Source organism: Styela clava, chromosome 4 (genome assembly GCF_964204865.1).
Source record: "Styela clava chromosome 4, kaStyClav1.hap1.2, whole genome shotgun sequence".
NCBI lineage: Eukaryota > Metazoa > Chordata > Ascidiacea > Stolidobranchia > Styelidae > Styela > Styela clava.
The window spans coordinates 4,155,720-4,177,814 of NC_135253.1; the positions used below are offsets into that span (position 1 = coordinate 4,155,720).

Here is a 22,095-nt window from a genome sequence, read left to right on the forward strand (position 1 = left end):
CGCTGCTCTATTTCATCCTCGATACTAGAGGAGAAAAACGCACTGATTCGGCTCCGCACGGAGATGGTGACTGGGCGATGCCTTCGTGGATGACCCAAAACGCTTACCCCCACGGTAACGTGGTGGTGGAGGTGGACATGGCTGTCAGTGCGGCGGAAGTTTTTCGGTCATGCGGGATTCAAAAACTGGCCGAAAAACTTCCGAAAGCGTCGTCGAGCATGTTTCCATGGTTGATTCGGTCATTACGGATGCCAAGAAACATGAGCGTAATATTTAGGTGGCGTGGCTTGACATTCGTAATTGTAACGCTTTCGGGTCGGTAATGCATGGTGCGCTTCTTGAGGTCCTGCGACATTTTTGTGCACCGGGGTACATGTTCGAAACGGTTGCTAACGTTTACAGGGAGAACTCGTTCACCATTCGAACTATTCACGTCCCCTATTCCATCTGGTAGAGGAGTTCGTCGAAGATGCCCTATCTCCGCTATCGTTTTCAACATGGTGATGGAAGTTCTCCTCCGGGATGTAGAGGGTTTGTCGGACGTCGGTTACCAGTTCCGATGTGACCGTCAACGGCCAGGGCTACGCAGACGATTCTGCTTTGTGTTCGTCGTCGCGACAACAACTGGAGGTGCAACTCTTAATATGTGGAGAGTTTGCGCGATGGTCCGGAATGCAATTCAAACCATCCAAATGCCGTATTCTTGTCTTGGTACATTCAGGAGGCACGATGGTCGTGGACAGTGAGCATCTCCATCTTGATGGTGGCGAGGTTTTTGTTCCCAATCAGGGTGACTTCTGGAGGTATCTTGGCAAGAGCATGGAGTACTGGATCTTCGGACAGAGTGGGTTTTTGAACCAAATTTAACTCTTTGAACCCTGAAAGCCGCTAAACCGGCTTTCCCGAGAAAGTCTTCTGACGCTGAAAGCCGGTTTAGCGGCTTTCGCATCCCGTAAGAGGTATGCAACTTTGAAACCTCATATCTCGCGAACCATTTATTATATTTAGACAAGTTTTACATCGTGTGGAAGATAATCTACAGGACTAAGTATAATTTTAAAATTGAGATAAAATATTGTGATCATCTTATGAAAATTGGCAAAATTAAAAAGCATAAAAAACTTCTGAAAATTGCTCAAATCTAATTGACAAAACTTAAATTTGTTTTCGATTAAACCTAGTACATTATCGACAAAATTTGTAGAATTTGAAGATAGCTTTCCAGTGATACCATTAGATTGAACTTATGTTGCACCATTCAAATTTTAGAAGCATTTTTATTCGTGATTTTGTTTGTCGCAAGATCGAGGCGACGTCAAGGTGACGTAAATAACGACCTAACACATTTACGCCGTTACGCAGCGACGTTAAGCAATTACGTTGGCACGTAGCACGTTTACGTTTCATACGAGAAACACTTTTCTTCGCATGCTCGTAACGTCATTTACTTAAGTTCGTATTCGTGAAGCGACTTACGACTTGTAAACGATACACGGGGAAATTTACGCATTACATCGGTTCGACTAAAACACACAATACGCAGTGTTATTGCCGTTTTAATTGCATAAAGATATGGAAAATACGAATAGCCAAAATAAGGATTTTTAAAAACAGAATGATGGAACATATCGATGGATGCATTGTTTAGCGCCATTGCTGAGTTTTATTGTGCCATATTTTCTTCTTCCGATAGATGAATACTATCAAATATTTCATCTGGACAAAGCTTTCGTTTAAAATCCATTGTAAATATAGCGATATCAGGAATGTAGCGTATATGCAGTAATTTCGAAAATCTAATGAGGCTGCAAAATGTAAAACACTGACCAGGTGAGCTACTGGTGCCACCATGTCTTCCGTGTACCCGTTATCAGTTTTTTTTTATTCAATCTTCATGATATCCAACGGTGAATAATTAGCCTTGATGTTTCCGGCGTAAATTAAAAATAAAATACCTCATAAATTCATGAGGATCAAATATTTCGTTTTGGCCATTCATTTTCGTCCCATATCCAAATAGTAAACGTATATAAAATGGCCTTTATATTCTAGCAATTTTACTATGTTCGATCAAAATTCGTCTGAAAGGGTTTTATCTGCGGCCGAGGATATGATACTAATGCAATGAAGACACAATCTGCACTCAAGCTGTGAACGACCAGATGTGCAATTGCGCAATATACCTCACGCAAAGAGTTACGCACGATACGTCGCATGAACGTTATCACGACAATGTCGTCGTCGCCCTTTGCGTCCTTACGCAAACTTGGCGTCAAATAGTTGATAAATTTTGTTCGCAAACCATTTGAATCGATAGTACAAATTCTGCAATAAAATGAGTTATGCGTATGTTAAGAAAGTCATACGTATATTCTCCGAAAGGTAATTTTGTATACTTTTCAAAATTGTACTTATATTGATGATACATTTCTAAGAAATGTATTAAATATTACCAAAATACAAAAAAATTGTAGATGGGGCTACAAATAGGCTTACACATCTCATCAAAACATCTCGTGAAAAATAATGCCAGTTAAAAATAAAAGACTAGATAAGCTTTTATATGATATATTACAGACCATCTGATATCTAATGGTTTACAAGTTATTTTGATTTAAAATTAGGGATATTACAATTTTTTAACGCGTCAAATCGATGCGACGCCGTGGGAGGTCAGGGTGAGAGAGTAGCATCGTTCTGGGGATTCAGAGTTCAAAGAGTTAAATTTACATAGCTGTTGGCGCTGAAGAGGTTTGTTCTAACAAGATTCTTCTTCCAACTGCGGATTCGGTATTTTTGTCGGCGCGATCTCGAGTGGCTAGATACCAGCATCCGTCGTTTGATAAGAACCGTTTTCTGGTTACCAGACCGAACCTGTCAGCCGTTTTTTCACGCCACGGCTGCGGCCGGGGGTCTGAGCGTCCTGAAAGTTGCCCGTGAAGCTGACATATTTCGGGTTGTTGGGCGTTTAAAACCTTGAACTCCTCCGACCACATGGTCCATTCCATAAAGAGTTATGTTGCTTCATTGCTCTTGCCACTGGCAAGATGGTGGAGCATTTGTGGTGGAACAGTTATGCCATGGGGAACCAGACTGTTCTTTGTGCTTTGGGAGTGGCTACGGCGGTCTCCCGTAACTGCGTTGAAATTCCATTCGGGGTTTCCATCGCGTCTGGGAGGCCTGATGTGGACTTCCTGACAGTGTCGGCTAATCTGACTTCACCCTCTTTTATGTCTTATTTTACTTCATCCTTCTTGGTATGTATTAGTGTGTTTGCCAGCTTGCGTGTGTGTTTCGTAATTGAATTAGTCATACTCGCCCGGTTGATTCCCACTAGTGGTTTCCCTTGGTCGTTTGAGCCCATCGCTCCTTAAATTAAGTCCACTTATCCTGTGGCACAAAATTAGTTTGTTTGTATTTTATTCCTTTCCACTTGCCACTTGCCTCCACAAATTCACGCTTGGTGATGGGCTTGGGCCCACATAGATGCAATATATATATATTAGTTTATACCGCTCGCCTTAATTGTCCCAATTTTAATTAGCAGTTATTGCAACACTTTTCCACAAGGAGTTATTAGTTTGGTTATTTTCATTTTAATCTGATACTTAATCTCAAAATTTTCCACTTTTATTGTTTCCGTATTTCACCCAGGTTGATAGGGAAAGGCGAGCGGTAATTATAATTCAGTTACACTTTCTCCATTATATGAATCCATCGCTGAGTTTGTCACTCCCTCGCAACAATTTTATTTATGTTATTTTTGCATATAATTTTCTTTCCTATATTAATTAATCAAATAATCATTGCTTAAGTGCGGGGAGAAAAATCTATAAACGTAGGCGCTAATGGCGATGCATCCGCTATATAACTTTGTCGCTTACCCAACTGGTAGACTGTCAATCGGAGTTCCAGACGTTATTGAACTATAAGATTTCTGAATCAGATCTCAAAATTTTCAGTTTTTCGTCCATTTTTTATTTGATTGTTCTAGAAAATCTGGGATACGATTAAAGAAACGGAATGTCTCGCTTGTTAGAATTGATGATGGTGACAGTGTTTGAGTATTTTGTGACACATGTTTATTGCAGGACAACATCAATCGAATTTTGATATTCAGAACGTAGGCTCACAAAATATTGTAATTCGAAACTTACACACACTTTCTTAGAAGTAGAATCAGGTTTTCAAAATAAGATAATGTATGCAAACGTATTTTTCATATCCGCCAAGTTTAGTGCGGCGGGATAAAAACAAGTTTTACTGCTTCATGTTATAGCGGTAACGTGACAATGACATATAAATCACCTGGCCTCTAAATTGTGGGTAATAATTATTGTATATTTGAAATTAGACATGACAAATAGTTCAGGTATACGGAGGGAGGACAGGAGAAGTGAATGGTAAAAGAGTGACAAGCAACGTCGGTTTACTATTAATTACCCTCGCTCGATTTTATCCCCCGCTAGTAGGACGCAATGGAAACAATACTGTAGTACTTGTACTGCTCTCTATGTTAGTAGTAGCAGGACAGTTACCATTCCTCATGTAGTTTATCAATACTATTGTTGTTATATACAGATACAGAGGGTATTAAAAGCAGATTTTAACAAAACTGCTAATGACGTTTAGCCTGGCTATGTCATTCGTTACTACGCCGTTCCTCATAATTTTCGTTAGAATTCTCAAATTTGGATAACCTTCTACTTCTGTAAGTGTTTGATGTTTTCCTCTTATCACATATAAAGCAGAATCAAATCTGCCGCTCAATGAGCACATTTTGTTACTATTTCAAAAATCATCTAATGCTACGAAATCATTATCAATGCATCCTTTCAGAATTTAATTTAGAAGTGTGTGATTAAATGGGCGTCAAAGAATACTCCAACCAATTTGACCGAAAACTACCTCGTTTTGAGAGTTTAAATATATTATGCGGGCGAAGTTCGGCCATGTATATATATATATTTATACATTTTTGCTTATGAAATACTTCCCCTACATAAACATTAATTTGTTGGTTCAGAAACTACTCAAATGAACGTTTGAATACATACAGACATTTTCAAAACAGCGTCTTTGTTTTATTTGTCTAACTGCTGAGTAGGCTCCATTTCGGTCTTGTTGTTTTAACTGTTCTTTCACATCGGTATCGACGCAACAACTTAATTCATTCATTTTCTAGTCAGAGAAGCAAGCGGGGGAATGAATTGTTAAAAAATTTTGATGTATTTCCTGTTGCTACATTCGCATATTTGTAAACGACGAATTTGTACATAACCTAATGTACATAACTCGTGCCGATTTTCTAGGAATGGAAACGATCAAAATCTGTAATTTGTCGAAAAAGTAATTCTTGTGCTGCCCTGAATAGCCGTAAAATTTTGTTTATCACGGGATCTTACCAGACCATTGATAATCATCTGCATAATTGTCTATATAATACAGAAGTTATCGCGTTGCGACGGTTGTGGACAATTCTGTCTGAAAAAAGGAATTAGCCATACCCCGGAGTGATACGAGACGCTCGAAATAATCTGGTTTTTGCCTTTCCGAATACAGAAAGATTTTTCGAATAAAAAAGAAATAGTAAAAAAAAACGAAATTTAACAGTTGGATAAGAAGTATCCGAAGAAATCTCTGTTTTTTACAATAAGATATTAAGCATCTTGTGGTCTAGTTTCTGAACTGTATGCGATATAAAAATGCCAAAGTTCTACACTGAATTTGATGAGGGTTTGGGGATTGACGTCCGGGACAGAGTTTGCCTGCAGATTGGATCGCCTGGTCCACATTGTCTGCGTGAAGTAGCTAAAATTATGAAGGTTAAGTAAAATCCTAGAATCTGATACGCAAATATTGTTAAATATTACAAGAAATGAATTTTTGTAGCAAATTAATTTATTTTTAGGAAGCTACAGTGGAACATTTCAGCGATTCGAATCCAAGAAATGAGGAGATTCTGCAATATGGATGTTGTGGCGGAAATTACGATTTGAAAGAAGAATTAGTGAAATTTTTGTCGAGTAACTATCGCAATCCTGTTGAAATGTGAGTAACAGTTGTAAACTTTATTATTAAACCTTCATTCCTTACACCTTTATTTAGAGGAACACTGATGAGAATGATCATAGTGGAATAAATCTGCTCAAGCCGAACTTGATATTGTGTCATATATTATTGTTTTTATGGTATTGATACTAGATCATAAATCGTTCGAATTTACTCATTATGGGTACTTTATGTATCTATTGAAAAAATAATTTTCTATTTGCTAGCACAAAACCTCTTTAAATGCAGAAAAAATGTCAAAATAATTTTCATCCAAGTTCATGGCGAAAATTTTCGATGAAGATTTCGAACCAGCCTCCATTATGTACCGTTGATCAAATATTAGATTCCAGGCCATAGCATTTTTGGAATTAATATAACACAATTCGTTTTATACACAGTGAAGATATTTTCATGCACAACGGTGTTAGTCAAGGACTTGCCAATATTTTGTACCATTTTTTTCAACGAGGAGAAACATTGTTTGTGGAAGATCCGACTTACTGGAACTTACTAACAGACTTCAATACGGGCAACTCCTCGTTTAAGGTATGTTATAAGTTGTGTTTTGTGTAGTGATTGCAGAACTTAATTTATCATATGTAGATATTGTCGTAATATCCGTAATTGCTGAATATTTCCATCGTCTGACTTATTCCAGGTTAGGGTTTGTCTGTCTTATCCGTAGAAATCGATATCCCATTAGGTTTCTTTGTACAGATGAATGCGGTTGGCGTGGGTCTGGATGAAAATGGAATTAAACTAACGGAACTCGAAGAACATTTGGAAAAACTCGAAGCCCCCGAAATTTCTGAAAGATACCCGTACAAGGCTGCTTTATACATTATACCAGTTCATCAAAATCCATCGGGAACTATTCTGTCTCAAGGTTGGTGTTTCGTGAATCATTCATGTCAAGCAGGAAACTAGTTACAAAACGTGACGAAAACATTGCCCTCTGTAGAAATTTTCACATTTGAAAGGATTGTATGTATCCTTGATTGGAAAAGGTTAGAAGCTAGTAATGTTGTGTGATTTTGGGTCTTACTAAAGGTAAATTTAAAGGAGAATAATGATGTCGGTAATATGCGTCACCACCTTTCAAGATCATCCCAGGGCAATGCTTTCGTCAAGCTTTAGTAACTAATTTCTCAGTTGGACATAATTGATCCTTTATCCTTCATAATTAAATATGAACTGTGTATTCAAAAAGCATCGCAGATTCGGTATAATCGCAGCAAATTATACAATCTCTTTACTCCCCCTTTGGCCCGCTCAAATTGCTTTAGGATCACAATATAGTTTGACCTACAATCTCATTAGTGTTAAACATAAATAACCTCATTAATATTATATATATAATATACAGACAGGTGCGCGAAATTGATCAAGTTGGCCCGAAAATATGATTTATTGGTGATATCGGATGATGTTTATAGTGTAATGACATATTCTGCACCCGACTCAGATGATCCGACGAAGGCAAAACCACCAAATAGACTTTTCTGGCATGACAAAAAATCTGATCCAGATTATAAAGGTGGGTAACTCGGTAAAACACAGATCTTGAGCGAAAATTATGATCCTTCCTTTTTTACTTATTACTTTTCTCATTGTAGATAAAATAAAATTGCAAGATAAACTTTATCAACAGGTAACGTCGTATCAGCATCATCTTTCTCAAAGTTAGTCGCACCTGGATTGCGTCTTGGATGGTTTGAAATGTCAAAGAAAATGTATCAAACGTTTGCGACATTCTTTGTCACAGACAGTGGTAGCGGATGGAATCCATATACGAGTGGTATCCTTGCACAGGCATTTAAGTTAGGCCTTATTCAAGAACATGTCAAAAAAATCAGACGAGAATATTGGGTAATTAGGCAATTCTATTTATTTCTCTGATTGGAGTAGCGTGTACTTAATTACTTGCTCTTTTCTCTCTTTTTGTGCCTAGGGATCCGATCCAAAGCTGCAAGGCTACTGTGGCAAAAATCAAAACGCCTTCATTCGGTAGTTTAACGGTATTGCATCACATTTTCTCAAGTTTTATATACTGTGTTTTTATTTATTAGAGAAACAGCACTTTTGGACCACTTATTATTACATTCGACAGAAGTAGTTGGAAATAAATTTAATTGCCTCCCTTATGGAGGCGGTTGCTGGTGAAGTGATTTTTCTGGCTTACTTTATATATTGGTATGCTTTCAAAATTAGAGTATGTATCTGTAACAGATGCGTCTTAATGAATGAGCAATAGCGATATATGAATAGTTTATGTTGACCCGGCTCTGTGTAGTATTTTCGTCTGAATAATTTATAATAAAAAAATGGTGTCCGCTATCCACATGACAACCCAATTGCACCTATATCTATATCCCTGTCCCTGCTGGATCATAAACTGGTATATCTAAACTAAACAGGGCCAAAAGGTGTTGTTCAAAATTCACAATCTGTTTAAATTTTTCAAGGTTTTTTATTCATTCACAAAAATATATCTGAAATTTAGTGAGTTGAAATTTTCCTAAACAACTATTCTTATTTACTTATGACTACTTGCAGAGGCTTTTCAATCGGGTTCATGACTTGGTGAATGATCGACTGAAAAAGTATGGCGTGTATTGTAATCTGCCCAAAGGTGGTCTTTTCATGTGGATTACTCTTCCACAAGGCTTTTCGACTACGAAGTTGTTAGAAAATTGCGTCGAGGAACTTACCTTCATTCCAGGAAAAAGGTAAACTAATTAATTTAATGACACTGTAATCGATATATGAAGTAAGGTATCCCAATTAGTTTTGAAAATGTGGTAACGACATGTCACAAATCTTGGTTGAAGCGTTAGTTTATTCAGGGTCATTTTAATTTCTATTCTGATCTTCCAATGTTTTACGCCAGTTTCTGTGAAACAAAAATGTTACAACTCTCTTTAAACAGATGCTCAGTGTCAGGTAACCATGATAACTGTCTACGGCTTGCAGTTGCATTTTACGAAGAGGGTGTTCTGTTTCCAGCAGTGTCGAAGTTGTGTGAATATATAGAAAAGCTTGTGACAACAAAAGACTAAATTCATCAATGTGGTGAATGCTGAATCTCTCCTAGCACGAGTTTTGAATAGTTCAACTCGCCTGTTTAATTGGTATATTGAAAATTGACATTTTTGAGCGAAAGAATAAAGTTTCGCGATTTCGAATCTCATGTAGGAAATGGTAGTATAATATATCCAATAAAATTTGCTAAATTCTGATGTCAAATGTCATCAGTTGGTTCGACGTGCTTTGAGAGTTGTTGCTAGGCAATGTCAGCGCCAGAGTGATCGACTTGAACGTGGGAGGCGTGGGCTAGGGATTTTATGTGTAAATACCACAAGGCGGAGGATTGGCAATTGGCAAAATTCGAATCTACAACAGCAGAACAAATTTTCAGAATACGCGGGTATAAATCAGAATTGCATGATGGAAACTTTAAGGTGAACGGAATTATTACGACGAACCAGGTGTGCTCACCAATACATGTTAATGAAACAGAAGTAAATTTCTTTATCATGGTATATATGTAGACAGATAAGATAACAAAACGTAGAACATGAGTAAAGGGACAGAATGTCGGCGTCAAAATTGCGCATCGTTACGGGACATCGTTTCACGTAAATATTGCGTATGGTTTTTGAATTAACCAGACATTTTTTTTTCATTCCACATCTATTTACTTGAACATCGCAAATGTTGATTCGGACGACAAAGAAACCGTCCCAACCTAATGTGAACTCAACATCATAAACTTGTGTGGATCAGCTAATTGAATAAGATGACTGTCCTTACAAATTTATTTGAAGTTTTTCCATTCGTCAGCTGAAAGTCGCATTACTAATTTCACGTGGACGAAGCGATGTTATTGAACATGTTCGTGTCATAAAACTTCCATTGAAATTAAGTTCATGATTCAAAAGTAACTGCACTGTGAGCATTATTGACATCAATAATTTGTTTTATCCAAATTGGGAATTTCTCCTTTTGTTTCGTTTATAAATACGTGAGAGGGATTAGGTTTATTATTTATAATAACTCCGCAGTGAGCATTACTTTTGTCAATTCAAATTGGGAATTTCTCCGTTTGATTCATTTATAGACACGCGAGAGAAATTGAGTCATTATTTATAACAACCACGCAGTGGGCAATATTGACAACAATAATTTGGTTAATTAATCCAAATTAGGAATTTCTCCTTTAGATTTATTTATAAATAGGTAAGAGAAATTCTATGCGCGTAAACAATTGTCTCTTCTAGTTCTAAATTACCGGTTATGATCATCAGTGTTAATAGAGCAATATATATACTCAATTCAATACAGCAAATAACATCTGGTAATTAACACCCGTAATAATTTGATCACTTGTTAAATATTCTAGCTCATGAAAAAAATAAAAAATATTTTTTTGTTATTTTTATATGAATTAAACTAACATCTACAAGAAACGGTGCAGTAACAAAATTTGCGTACAGATTTTAATACATAAATAATATGAAAACATAGAAATGAAAGTGAATTTGTCTGCCTTCGGTATATATATGAAGAACATAGAAATAAAGAACAAGTAATTGAAAACTATCAAGTAATCAGGAAAATTTTTCACGCCAGTAAAATAATATCTCATTGAATTATTGATTTGAGATCTAACAAGTTAAACAGTGAACTGTTGAAATTGAATAAATCACCAATGTAAAGGTTTGCTCTTCTTATTTATTCATACCTAATGTGTTGAATAGTGAATTTATTTACATGGAATATAAAGCATCATTGTCAGTTAAATTGAAGTCGACGAAGATCTTTACCAAGCTTAGCGATGTCACTTTCAACTTGAGCTAGTACACCGGTGTTCATCTTGAAAAAGATTTTTAATTTAATCAAGGAAAAGGAAATGGCAGGACTAAAAGAGAGCGTAGAAAATTAGCAAACCTCCTTCGCGTGTTCGACGGCTGACTGACTGTCTGAATCAGATCCACCTTCGCCATTTATATCATCTTCGATATCGAGGGCAGAGTCATCTTAATTGTAAAAGAAATATTTTGTTAAATAAATTGTATTATATATGTATACAATCGTTTTGAAACGTCTCAGTACTGTTCACTGGTTAAAAGTTATCAACAATGCCCAATCGGTAACAGTCAGTGACGTCATATTCATAAATGTGAGTGTCAACTTTCGGAGTCAGATAATTGACCGCATGGATTATAGGGCAAGTTTCGTCATGACATAGACTAGAGTAACAGCAAATATTTTTGGGGGAAATAATACAATATAGGCAATTAAATAATTCATTCCTTACTTAATAAAACATACAAACACTTTATTTATCGATATAATTTTGTGTGATACCCGCAACCGTAGTTTCACTTTCATTGCACTACAGACTGTTTTCATTGAATTGCGTGATGGAATTACGACGGAAATGCATTAGTCAGATAAGATACCTTGCTTAGCCTTTTCTATTTGAGATTGCGCTTTGCTTTTTTCGTCTTCCGATCCAATCACGTCGATTTTATCTTCTTTCGCGTTTGTCATCTGTTCGTCGTCGAGTTCGCCGATCACCATATTTAATATTGATTGAAGAAGCCATCTTGCTGCCATGTCGTTTTTTCTGCCATACTTCATCCTTCCTTCTCTGCTTTCTTCTGCGATTTTGTTACGGGATTCGTGTTCACGAACACGTTCATTGCGCATGTTGTTGCGAAGGAATCGGAGTGGTATGACCAAAAAATCGTCATCAATGTCGTTTCGATTAGATGGATTCGGCTCCTCAAGGAGACCAATACCATCATCATCCACGATGAACTTTCCTTCTTGAAAGACTTCGACGTCTGAATCTTTATTCGTGAACCTGTCGGAGCTTTTCTCGTTTTCGTTTTTAAAATAATGTGGTTTGAAGTCACTGTTTAAATTATAACTTACGGCATCTTGTTTGTCTTTAGTACGCGAAGTAGCTTTTTTTTCTGATTCCATGGCAAGTAGAGCTGAAATGAAAAACTGGTTATAGCATGTTTCAATTTAAGAACAATCCCGTGACGGTCATGCGCGCTTTTGATAGATCGGAAGAAATTTACATAGAGAACCTTTTTATCCGTGTTAAAAATTATTTTTTCAAATTTGCAAAAACATTTCGTATTTTTTTACAGTATGTGATGCATGAAATATTTTAGATATATACTTCTAATTCAAACTTCGAGGTGAAATGCGATCTTGCTAAACATAATTTGTTGAATTCTTGCACTTTGAGAAAATAAATAACGAAGAAATTAAACTCTGTTTTTCATCTCGCATGGCAAACACATTACCTTAACACAAAATTTTCCTGGCATGATTAGGACAAACGACACGCTGGCCATAATCGTTTTATATATTTTGCATCTTTCGAAATTCTCCTTTATTTTAATAATTTTATGAAGTTATCTCAGGTAAATTAAGTATATCATATACGCACGAGTAATGTTGCCCTATTGAAACTGCGAATTTATCAACATTTGGCTGGTAAAATAAGTAAATGATTTTCTTAGCTTTACGACATGTTTAAATGTAAATTGACTAAAAATTCCAAAATCGATGCTTGCTTTCGCAATTTTACTCGTCTCATCGGTCACGCGTAATGAATCTTTCATGAAGTGGAATCAATTTCCGATGTAATGCATCAAACCACATGATTTCAGAATTGCATATAACTGTACTGTTAGAAACGCTCGGCAACATCATTAAAAAGCGCGTTCGTTACAGCAATAAACGTATATGTTCACACTCCGTCAATCTTAATGTTGCAATCATGAAAGTAAATTTTTAAAAAATTCACCAGGTGATTATCTGTAAAGAAAATTCACTCAAATCAAAGCACGCGCACTCCATCAAAAGCAAAGTTATTGACAATCACCACTACCCTGCCGGGAGTGCTCTTAATGATTCCATATTATTATGCCATGAGCGCATTCAAAATCGCAATATATTAGTAGGTCAGGTACAACGGCTGGCAACCAACTTGCCTAATGTTAAACAGGTTCATGGACGCCATCTTGTGCCATATTTGGGAAACGCGAAACAATGAAGTTTTATGAGAAATTTTCGTCGTGTTGTTGTACCGAATCAAATAAATCCGCTGTTATAAGGGCTAGAATGAAACTGAAGGGTGGATTTTGAACTTTAAGATATATGCTATCTAAAAATATAACGCAATTAGGAATAAAAAACTATCTAATTCGTTGAATTTGACCACAAACACAGCGTAGAACCATTTTTGGTCTTTTTTTTCAAAGATTTTATAGTGATACGCTAATTTGAGGCTGTAAATGTCTCCGCAACAATCCTACAATGTCATTTGGTCTTCTAGCGTAGCTTGGAGCTGAGCAGTAGGGCATTATGGAGCTTGACAGACGAAAAATGTTAACCAGAAAATAGAAACGGCCATTGAAGCAAAGTTGGGTCGGCCGGTAATTTCGACGAATAAATACAATCTTTTATCTATGACGTCATTAGGAACGCCATTGTCAAATGGTTAAATATGACGATTAAATGGCCAATTTACTTCGGAAGCAACTCGGAACCGGTATACTTGTCTTCAAAGACAATTTAATGTACTATAAATGTAATTTGGCCAACATGAAAGGATATAAGCATGTACGGCTAAGATTCTACTTCTAAACGCAACTTTCAAAATTTTTCTACTTAAAATATTAGGGAAAATAATAGGTATGTTTCAAAAATTGTGCTGGAACTTCTCATAAGGCGCCGTGTTAAATTGCCGAGAACAATAGGCACAAGATGGCGTCCATTGTCTGAGCGTTGCCTCGCTTATATTATATATACGCTTCGGTCATGTATACGCATATAGACAAGAAACAACCCTTTGAGGCGAATAAATGGTGATTAATTGATTATGTCACAAGGCCAGTAAATTGATCATGCACGAGTGGACGACACCTATAAACAAAATTTGATTTGGATTGTCTCACCTGCGTCATCATTTCGTGATGTAAACTCCTCCAATTTTTCATCTGAATCAGATCGTTTTTCGGCATTCAGATTTTCAGCCTGATCAATTTCATCATTCATGTTTTGATATTGTACTTCTCTTTGAGCAATTTCTTTGAGTTCTTTGCGGAGATCTACGTCGTCCACTGGGTTGTTTTCTTCTTTATGTTTCCCTGGATGAAATGATTCTAAGGTTGATCAGGAGCAGAAAATAATATCAAAAATGGACATCACTTCGATTGCAAATTATCACATTATTAGCTCAGAATTTAATGATTTACTTCAATATCGAAGTAATCTTAATTACTAAGACCAATAGAGATACCAGCTACCATAGACGGGTGACTATAGTCTGGTGTCCAAATGGAACGCCCAAGAGATTCATCTAACATACTTAATATAATATGAATCGTTTGATATTTAATATTAATATCTTGTATTCCATTGTTACCTGCATTGATTGTCATGGTTTTCAATATTTGACGACACTCTTCATCGACGGGGCCATCAAGATCAGAAACAATTATCCGTATGGCTTGCAGAGCGCATTCACGTGCCTGGACAAAACGACTTTTGAAATCTTCTCATATATTTTAATAGAACGTTGGGTGTTGGTACAAAATAACATTGGTCGATAGGTGGGTAAATATACATAACAAGTTTTTATGAACAATACTAGATTTGTTTTTCAAGGATCAGTGAAACGTTTTCACATTGTTCTTTCAGTGTTGAAATCAACGTTTCCGTAACAATGAAGAACAGAATTTTTTTGTTTGTCAATTACGTCAACTGCCTTGAACGTTTCTTCGGAATTGTATTTGCAAGGCATTGATAAATTATTGACGCCGAAAGTTGCGATTTTTCTAATTTGGCGGGATGAACCATTTCAATAATGAACTACACTGGAATAATCACTTCCAAATAAAACTAGATTTTTAGGTTCAAATTCTGTTTGGCGACTATATATAATTAGCGTTTCATTTGCAAATGCACAATACTACTTTTCCATGAATCTTCAAGATTTTGATTGTTAAACCATCGGTAAATAACAAATTTGGATGAAAGTGATGCAAACCTTGTCAGCTTTTCCTTTGGTTCCCTGTGATATCACACTTTGCGTAATCGTAGTAAGGGGAGATGCTGTTGTCGTGTCAGTAACGTTTGCATCTTTATCTGATTCCAAGTCGGGAACTGGACTTCCGTGCGAAATTGCTAAGAATTGCAATAATGGTTTTGAAGAGATTATATATATTATGTACCTACTTGCACATTGAGGTTAGGTACAATATTTTTTTAATTTTAAAAACTACCTCATGGTAGAAACGCATTTTTTAATAAAGTTTTTTTAATTGCGATTAATTTCATTTGTGATTATTTTCATTCATTATTCATTCACGAACAAATCTCAAACTACGAAAATAAAATATGAGCAAAATACAAAAAACTTACCCAGAAAGCATATCGTAACGATGGCAAACAAGCATAGATTCCTGCCACTTCTACTGTGCATTTTTAAATTGTGCAAGTAAAGTTAATTCGTCGTAAAATACAATAAATCTGAAAATTAAACCAGCAAAAAATCTATCTTTAAACTAGGAATAAAAAAAAACTCTATTTCAGCGGCACGTCTATGGTGCAATTTAATCTATCCTGGTTACATGTAACCATGGAGAATACCTGGCGAATAAAAGACTTATTCACTTGTACGAGTCTGTCTATATCACATTTGCGGATGTGGAGCTAAATAATTTATGAGTGTTCACTGTTCAATGCTCAATTCACTTTGACGTTTACTGGATTTCTGGGATAGAGTCTGAACCCGTCATCAGTTGATGAGACATGAGAAATGGAATACAAATTGATGAAGACGTCAGTAGTTATTTAAACTAGCATATTAAAATGAAAATCACGTCAAATCATATTTACGAACTCATGTTATTTTACTTATAAAACTGTTTCGTTTTTCAACATTGTTTTTATATCTGGCAGAAATTAACCACATATGGATAACGCCTTGTTCCTTTCATACTCGGTTTCCTGAAATAAACTATAATAATTCATGATAGGTCACTCGATATTTTTAGCATTCGTCTTTGTGAAATCCGAATGGTCGATGGCACAAATCCTTCATTTATGTAAACCTTCTGTCCCGTACCGTGTTTTCCATAATTACCTGTTCATTTATTCATGAGAGATATCCGATTGACCCGTATGTATTGATGTTCTGCTGCGTGAGTTATTTACGTGTGTGCGCACTAATATCGTAACAACGCTTATGGTTATTACTAATTTACGATTGAAGAGCACATTTCTATTTGAAAATATGGCATTCGCTAATTAACAAGCACGTTAAAAGGGGATCGAGAGAATTGCTGTTAGCCGATCAAACATCTGGAATATTATGATGTAACATGCGGGAGACCAAATACCTTCGTCAAATTAATATTGAGAAATGTTTAAGCCTTACATTTCAACAAAAGATGAGTGTTGATACAAACGTACATCGTCGATTTACCTATGCCTATACCTAATCAATGAAATATTTAATTTCGACGCTCAAATCAGTATTGCCCACGAGTTGCTCTACTGACAACTTTGTAAACAATAATTATTCATGTCCAGTGTTTCTCAACCGTGGATCATACTCAGGAGGTCATACGCGAAAGGTTGAAATTTTTGTTAATTGTAAATTACGTCACTAACTAATATATATATATATATGAATAATATTTATAAATAATGTGAATGTTTTCTCTGGAACTGAAAAGGGCCGAACTTCCTTCAAAATTTCATTTTCTCCTATAATAGTAAAGGGGTCCTTCTTCGTAGCCACCAAAGGGACTATGCAAAAAAGAACATTCCGAGGATGCCGAAAAAAATCATATATATGTTGTACTTAAAATGCAATGAAACCAGTGTATGTATTAATTAACAAAGAAAGTCTGCTTGGGGATTTATAGTAATGACATGAATTAATTAATAATCAGCCGTAAATCCTATGGGATCAAGTTTACAAAATAAAAATATGTTACTGGCGCGTGTGTCTTGTAGAATATCATTCGTAATGTAAAACCATAAACTTGACCACATATAGCACGAAACATTCATATATATAGTCATTATAAATATAATTGTATCAGTTTTGATTTAGATAGTTTAACCTGCTTGAACTTATTTGACCAGAAATGGGGGCAAGAGCTGGTGTTGTTATTTTAAATCGAAAAAATACAACAAAATCTTGTAAGCAAGTGCGTGAAATTACGATTGCAGTTGAAATTTTTAAACACTAATGAGAATATTCGACATTTTGAAAGTCAATTATTCATGAGGAATAGTCACAGTCACATTATATTGTTATACAATTTCTCACGTTCAAAATACTAATTAGATATATTTACGGTAAAAAAATGACAGAGAAGGATTTACTTAAATGTAATTCTTTTTATTTTTACTCAGGGATGGTTTCACCACCACTTTGCTGTAAATTAAATAATAAAGGGAAATTATTAAAAAATTTACTCAATTTCTTTCAACTAGTAGAATTCCCTCGAGAAGTCGAAATATGACAACTGCATCTTGAAAGCTTTTTTTATCATCCGAGCTTAAACGATCAATAATATTTTTAAGATCAGAATGATTGCTCTTCCCTGCTCTTTTTATGAAACAACGCAGTATTTATCCTTTTATATTTATAAACAAAATGTGTAAAACAGACTAGGCAATAAAAATATATAGAGTAAAAGAATTAGAACTTCATGAACTATACCCAACTCCAATAAACGTTAATGCATGTTTCAGTTTTTGTGCAGTTGATGAATATTCAAACATATTCTGGAGCCCAGACTCTCCCTGCATATCAATATCTACCATATGCTCACATTTTAATCTAATGTGCCCGATAAAAGACATTTTGCTGACTTTTGTGCACTCTACTATTTTCCTTCCATACTATCAAAGTCTATACTATTTGAATTTTTACAACACATTAGAAGGAAAGTCTGCGGATTGAAGCAAAGTTGAACACTAAATGTAATTTAGCAAATGCCGTTATCATACCTACAGATGCACGTCTAACGGTGTTTCATCTGAAATTCCGTCTTCATCCCAGCGAGTCATAAATACACTGAGTTACATTTTATGGATCTTTAACAGGAAAACGTCTGCTTGGCGAAATAATGACATTTAGGTCGATAATATTGATTTGTTTACGGAATCATATCACTCATTATTGTATTCGATCAATATAAATCATTTCGGCGGTTCGAGCTTTCGGGGGTATTGGATAAGGATTTCTCTGCTTCTCTAAATTATTTCGAGGGCTTGTGAGGTCTTTAATTAGTGAGTAGAATATTTTACCAAAACATAAAACGCAACTTAATTATGCTTCCTCCTGTCAAAACCAACAACTGGTTGACCAAATATACTATTCCAGATCGAAAAGGTCATATGCATATAACAAACGCTTTAATAATAGAAAACATGAACTCGTTATTTTATAAAGAGTGCGCAATGTCATTTGACAAAAGGACAACTGATGTTATTATAGGAGTGAGTATCGTCAGTGTTTGGAAATTTGATGGAAAATGTTGCTTCGCAATTCATATTAAAAATCAATGCTTTTGCGTTATTTTAAATTAGATTATTTCGTGCGATGTGGTTTAGTTACGACAAATTTATGGATTGTGCAATAAAATTATTTTGCTATCGAATCAAATAGTGGCAAATCGAATAAACAAGGGCATTAGGTTAATATTCATACCAATTTGCTGTAAGATGGGAAAGTCACTCAATAAAAACAAAATCTACATTTTTTGTTTGTAATGCCTTGTTTGTGCATATTTAGCTTTTCGGAGGCCTCTGTTTTTCTTGTATGTGAGAATATGAATTTTCTCCTCGTTGGTATTATGGAAAATCGATATGATTATATATACATACAAGCAGACCAAGTCATACCATTACAAAATTAGTAATCGTTATGCAACAAATTATGTTAATGTTTACATTCGTTCGAAAACGTTTCCTAGCATAATTCAATGTATACATGACGTCATAATGTCGGTTTCTCTTGAAAACATCCAGATGCATATAAATGTCAATTGCAATAAACAGTAGCCATCACGTTTATATGTTTTTAAGGGTTATTCTGCAGTATTATGTTTTTTCTTTTGTTAATCGGATCACCATTTTGATCGGCTCGTTCTTTTGCATATTCGACACGTGGGGGATTTGAAAACCATACAGGACTATTCAACATGCTTGAAAGTATTGAATTGTGGCAATAAATTGATTTGTCATCTTATTTCATTCTTTCCTTTTATCCATTATCTAGAAATAGATCATCAATTTATGATTACTGTTGAAAACCAGACTACGGTTTATATAGATGTAAACGAAAAAGTCAAGATCGGAGCCTTCAATACCTTCATACGTTTTGTGTGCTGAACTCCACAGTACAAAAGCATAAATGTCGATAGAATTCATGGTATTTGTTCTAAAAACGAAGAGACGACAAGGCAGTTTGCGGAATACGATCTGGGTTTTGATTTTATATTTTGAATCTGGATGGAATGAACATCGCTAGTATCCAGCGTAAATCTTAATTAGGTGGGTGTCTTATTCCCGCATCCCAAAAACAAAAATGCATTTTGAGTATTTAAAGTGAAAGATGAATGAACTCGGCGATTATATAGCTGTAATACCATTCTGCGCCTCCGCTATTTTTGTGCACGGAGTACATGTCTGGGGTCTATTCAGAGACGGAGGTGCAGAAAAGTTAACTTAAACCGACCAGCGAAATAACGATGCGAGACATTTAACGACAGTGGTCGAAGTTACACCCGCCCATAAGTTTAGAAAAGGAAATCTACACTCGTCCAATGCCACGAGTAAATTATGTAACTTTTGTATTTTACTTCTATGATTTTTTCGAAAAATGTACGTCAAAACTTTTTGATCTGTAACCAGTTTGAACTTTTTCCTATGCAAAAGATATTCCCATTTTCTTACAGCCTTAACAATCGCTGTAGCCTCTTTTTCCATGGCAGTATGCCTCAATTCGGATTTATTATTTGGAGTATTCAAGAGTTAGAGACTAACGGCCTTCATCGTTGACTGAAAATGGCTGCAATGGCAAATTAGGACGCTTCAAACTTAATAATCAAGGTTACTCTTCGTATATGCACCCCGAACACGCTTTCAACAAATCAGCTTTCAACAAGTTGAAAAAAGATAATTTTTTGCCTCTGAGAGAATACAATGTTTGTGTCGAAAGTGGTTTCAATTTCTCGGAACATTTACATATTTATTTTGCATAATATGCGAATAATTCCAAGCTACGTTTCAGGTTATTTTCATTCTCATGTGGTTCAGGATCATGGAGTGGTTGCAAATGATCAGGAATTGGCGGAATGTTGCCATGAGAAACCAAATGCTAAAGCAGTTGCAGTCCAATCACTGAAAATACAGACTTGTTTTTATTCATGTCAAACTTGCCGCCCCGCAGCACTCATGGGCCATGGGCTGCTTGCAGTTGATCATTTCCATGGATTGTGACGTTTTTTAAGTGAGCGAGGGTGACTTTAAGATTTTTCTGTTTGATGCAACAGTTCATGTATCTCTGAAAAACAACCGCTCAATTAGACACTCTATCATTCTAGATCTAGAGCAAGGGTCTCAAACTCAAATTGCTCACAGGGCAGAGTAAGGACGTGTAAAATACCCGAGGGCCGCGATTCGCAAAGAAACGTCAATCAACAAGGAAACGTTATAAGAACACAATAAAATATAAACACAAGTAGTCTAACAATTCAGGCTACAGTCATTATTTGTTCTGGCTACTTAGCTGACAGCTTTTTTCATTGACAAAGGCCTTAACACATTCTTTTTAACCTTCATGGATGAAAATATTGCTCGTATAGCCTACTTCCAAACATTGCAATAATTCCTGCAGCAGTAGAGAGTAACTTCAGAAACCTTTCTAGTGGCAGAAAGATGTAGAATTCTGAAATTCCATCCTCTACATACTTTTGCTTCAGGACAGTATCACACTGAAGTTCCACTAACTCCATCTGCAACTCCTCAGCTACATTGTCAATTTCTACAGCAAATGGCGTCGAAATTGCGGCTTTAGTATTCTTAAACGTCTGCAAAGCGCACATCTATACGCTGGGGTAATTCAGGCAACAAATCTGTAGGCTATATTCTTTCAGACATTCAACTTCAACTTTTCCTAAAGACTTCAGAGTAGAGAAATGAGCCAAATTCCCCTCAACCAACTTCTTTATCCCTAAACGTTCTCACATGGTCATACATATGTGTGATAATTTATTTTTTTATATTGAAGCTTCAAGTTCAGTTCATTCAGATGATGTGTAAAATCTGTTAAGAAAGCAAGATTGCATTGGAAAGTAGAGTTAGTCAACAAAGGAAATGTCTTGTTATTCATTTTCATAAATATGGCGATTTCATTTCTAAGCGCAAAGAAACGCTTCAAAACATTTCCACTACTCAGCCATCTTACTTCAGTATGATAAAGTAGCTCACCGTACTCAGAGTCCATATCTGCAAGAAATAATTTAAACTGCCTGTTCTGCGAGATAATATCAACTTGACTGTTTTAACTACTATATCCATCACTTCCTTCATTTATAGACTTTTACTACAAAGGGCTTCTTGGTGTAAAATGCAGTTCACACTAGCAAGGCTAATTCTTTCTGTTTCAAAACTGTTCGGTTTGTTTTTAACAAATTCAACTACACCTACACTGGTAGATCGCATTGCCGGTGCGCCGTCTGTGGTCAAACTTACAAGCGTATCCCATTGCAAGCCATGTTGCTCGACGCATTTTTCCAAGGCTTGAAATATATCACGTCCAGTTGTAGTACCCTCCAATGGTATTAATTCCAGAAACTCTTCTGTCAAATTTAGACTGCAGTCTGCAATCTACACCCCTGATAAACGCAGCACATTGTGCGCTGTCTGACACGTTTGCGCTCTTATAAATTGCAATTGAAAATGCTTCGAAGTCCTTCGCCGTCT

At 35.9% G+C, this 22,095-nt stretch overlaps 2 protein-coding genes across 5 annotated transcripts; one reads left to right on the plus strand and one right to left on the minus strand.

Moving 5' to 3' along the window:
• Window positions 1-5,189: 5,189 nt before the first annotated feature.
• Window positions 5,190-9,293, plus strand: LOC120326667 (uncharacterized). 4 transcript variants are annotated; one of them, XM_078111778.1, is made up of 8 exons: window positions 5,190-5,825; window positions 5,912-6,051; window positions 6,453-6,600; window positions 6,772-6,940; window positions 7,421-7,591; window positions 7,706-7,923; window positions 8,006-8,072; window positions 8,611-8,750. In XM_078111778.1, exons 1-7 carry the CDS (start codon window positions 5,706-5,708, stop codon window positions 8,063-8,065), a joined length of 1,026 nt encoding a protein of 341 aa, XP_077967904.1. In that variant the 5' UTR covers window positions 5,190-5,705; the 3' UTR covers window positions 8,066-8,072; window positions 8,611-8,750. The 4 variants fall into 4 exon arrangements, with proteins under 4 accessions (XP_077967904.1, XP_039248927.2, XP_077967903.1 ...); XM_039392991.2 differs by lacking the exon at window positions 8,006-8,072 and adding an exon at window positions 8,984-9,293 and having other exon boundaries at window positions 5,192-5,825; window positions 8,611-8,783; XM_039392993.2 differs by lacking the exons at window positions 7,421-7,591; window positions 8,006-8,072 and adding an exon at window positions 8,984-9,293 and having other exon boundaries at window positions 8,611-8,783.
• A 1,241-nt stretch (window positions 9,294-10,534) lies between these two features.
• LOC120326670 (uncharacterized) lies at window positions 10,535-18,156 on the minus strand. Its single transcript, XM_039392998.2, has 8 exons — window positions 18,115-18,156; window positions 15,508-15,615; window positions 15,134-15,270; window positions 14,510-14,615; window positions 14,040-14,231; window positions 11,520-12,059; window positions 11,005-11,093; window positions 10,535-10,929 (listed from the first exon to the last, which is right to left on the minus strand). The coding sequence occupies exons 2-8, from the start codon at window positions 15,566-15,568 to the stop codon at window positions 10,849-10,851; spliced, it is 1,206 nt and encodes a 401-aa protein (XP_039248932.2). The 5' UTR covers window positions 15,569-15,615; window positions 18,115-18,156; the 3' UTR covers window positions 10,535-10,848.
• Window positions 18,157-22,095: the final 3,939 nt, after the last annotated feature.

Bases quoted from the DNA above. Each gene is read 5' to 3' on its own strand.
- LOC120326667 (XM_039392991.2), top strand. From the start codon at position 5,706: ATGCCAAAGTTCTACACTGAATTTGATGAGGGTTTGGGGATTGACGTC. The intron at 5,826-5,911 runs GTTAAGTAAAAT...ATTTATTTTTAG, and splicing joins AAGTAGCTAAAATTATGAAG to GAAGCTACAGTGGAACATTT. The intron at 6,941-7,420 runs GTTGGTGTTTCG...TATAATATACAG, and splicing joins GGGAACTATTCTGTCTCAAG to ACAGGTGCGCGAAATTGATC.
- LOC120326670 (XM_039392998.2), bottom strand. From the start codon at position 15,568: ATGCACAGTAGAAGTGGCAGGAATCTATGCTTGTTTGCCATCGTTACG. The intron at 15,271-15,507 runs GTAAGTTTTTTG...TGCAATTCTTAG, and splicing joins CGTTACGATATGCTTTCTGG to CAATTTCGCACGGAAGTCCA. The intron at 11,094-11,519 runs GTATCTTATCTG...TTTACAATTAAG, and splicing joins AATAGAAAAGGCTAAGCAAG to ATGACTCTGCCCTCGATATC.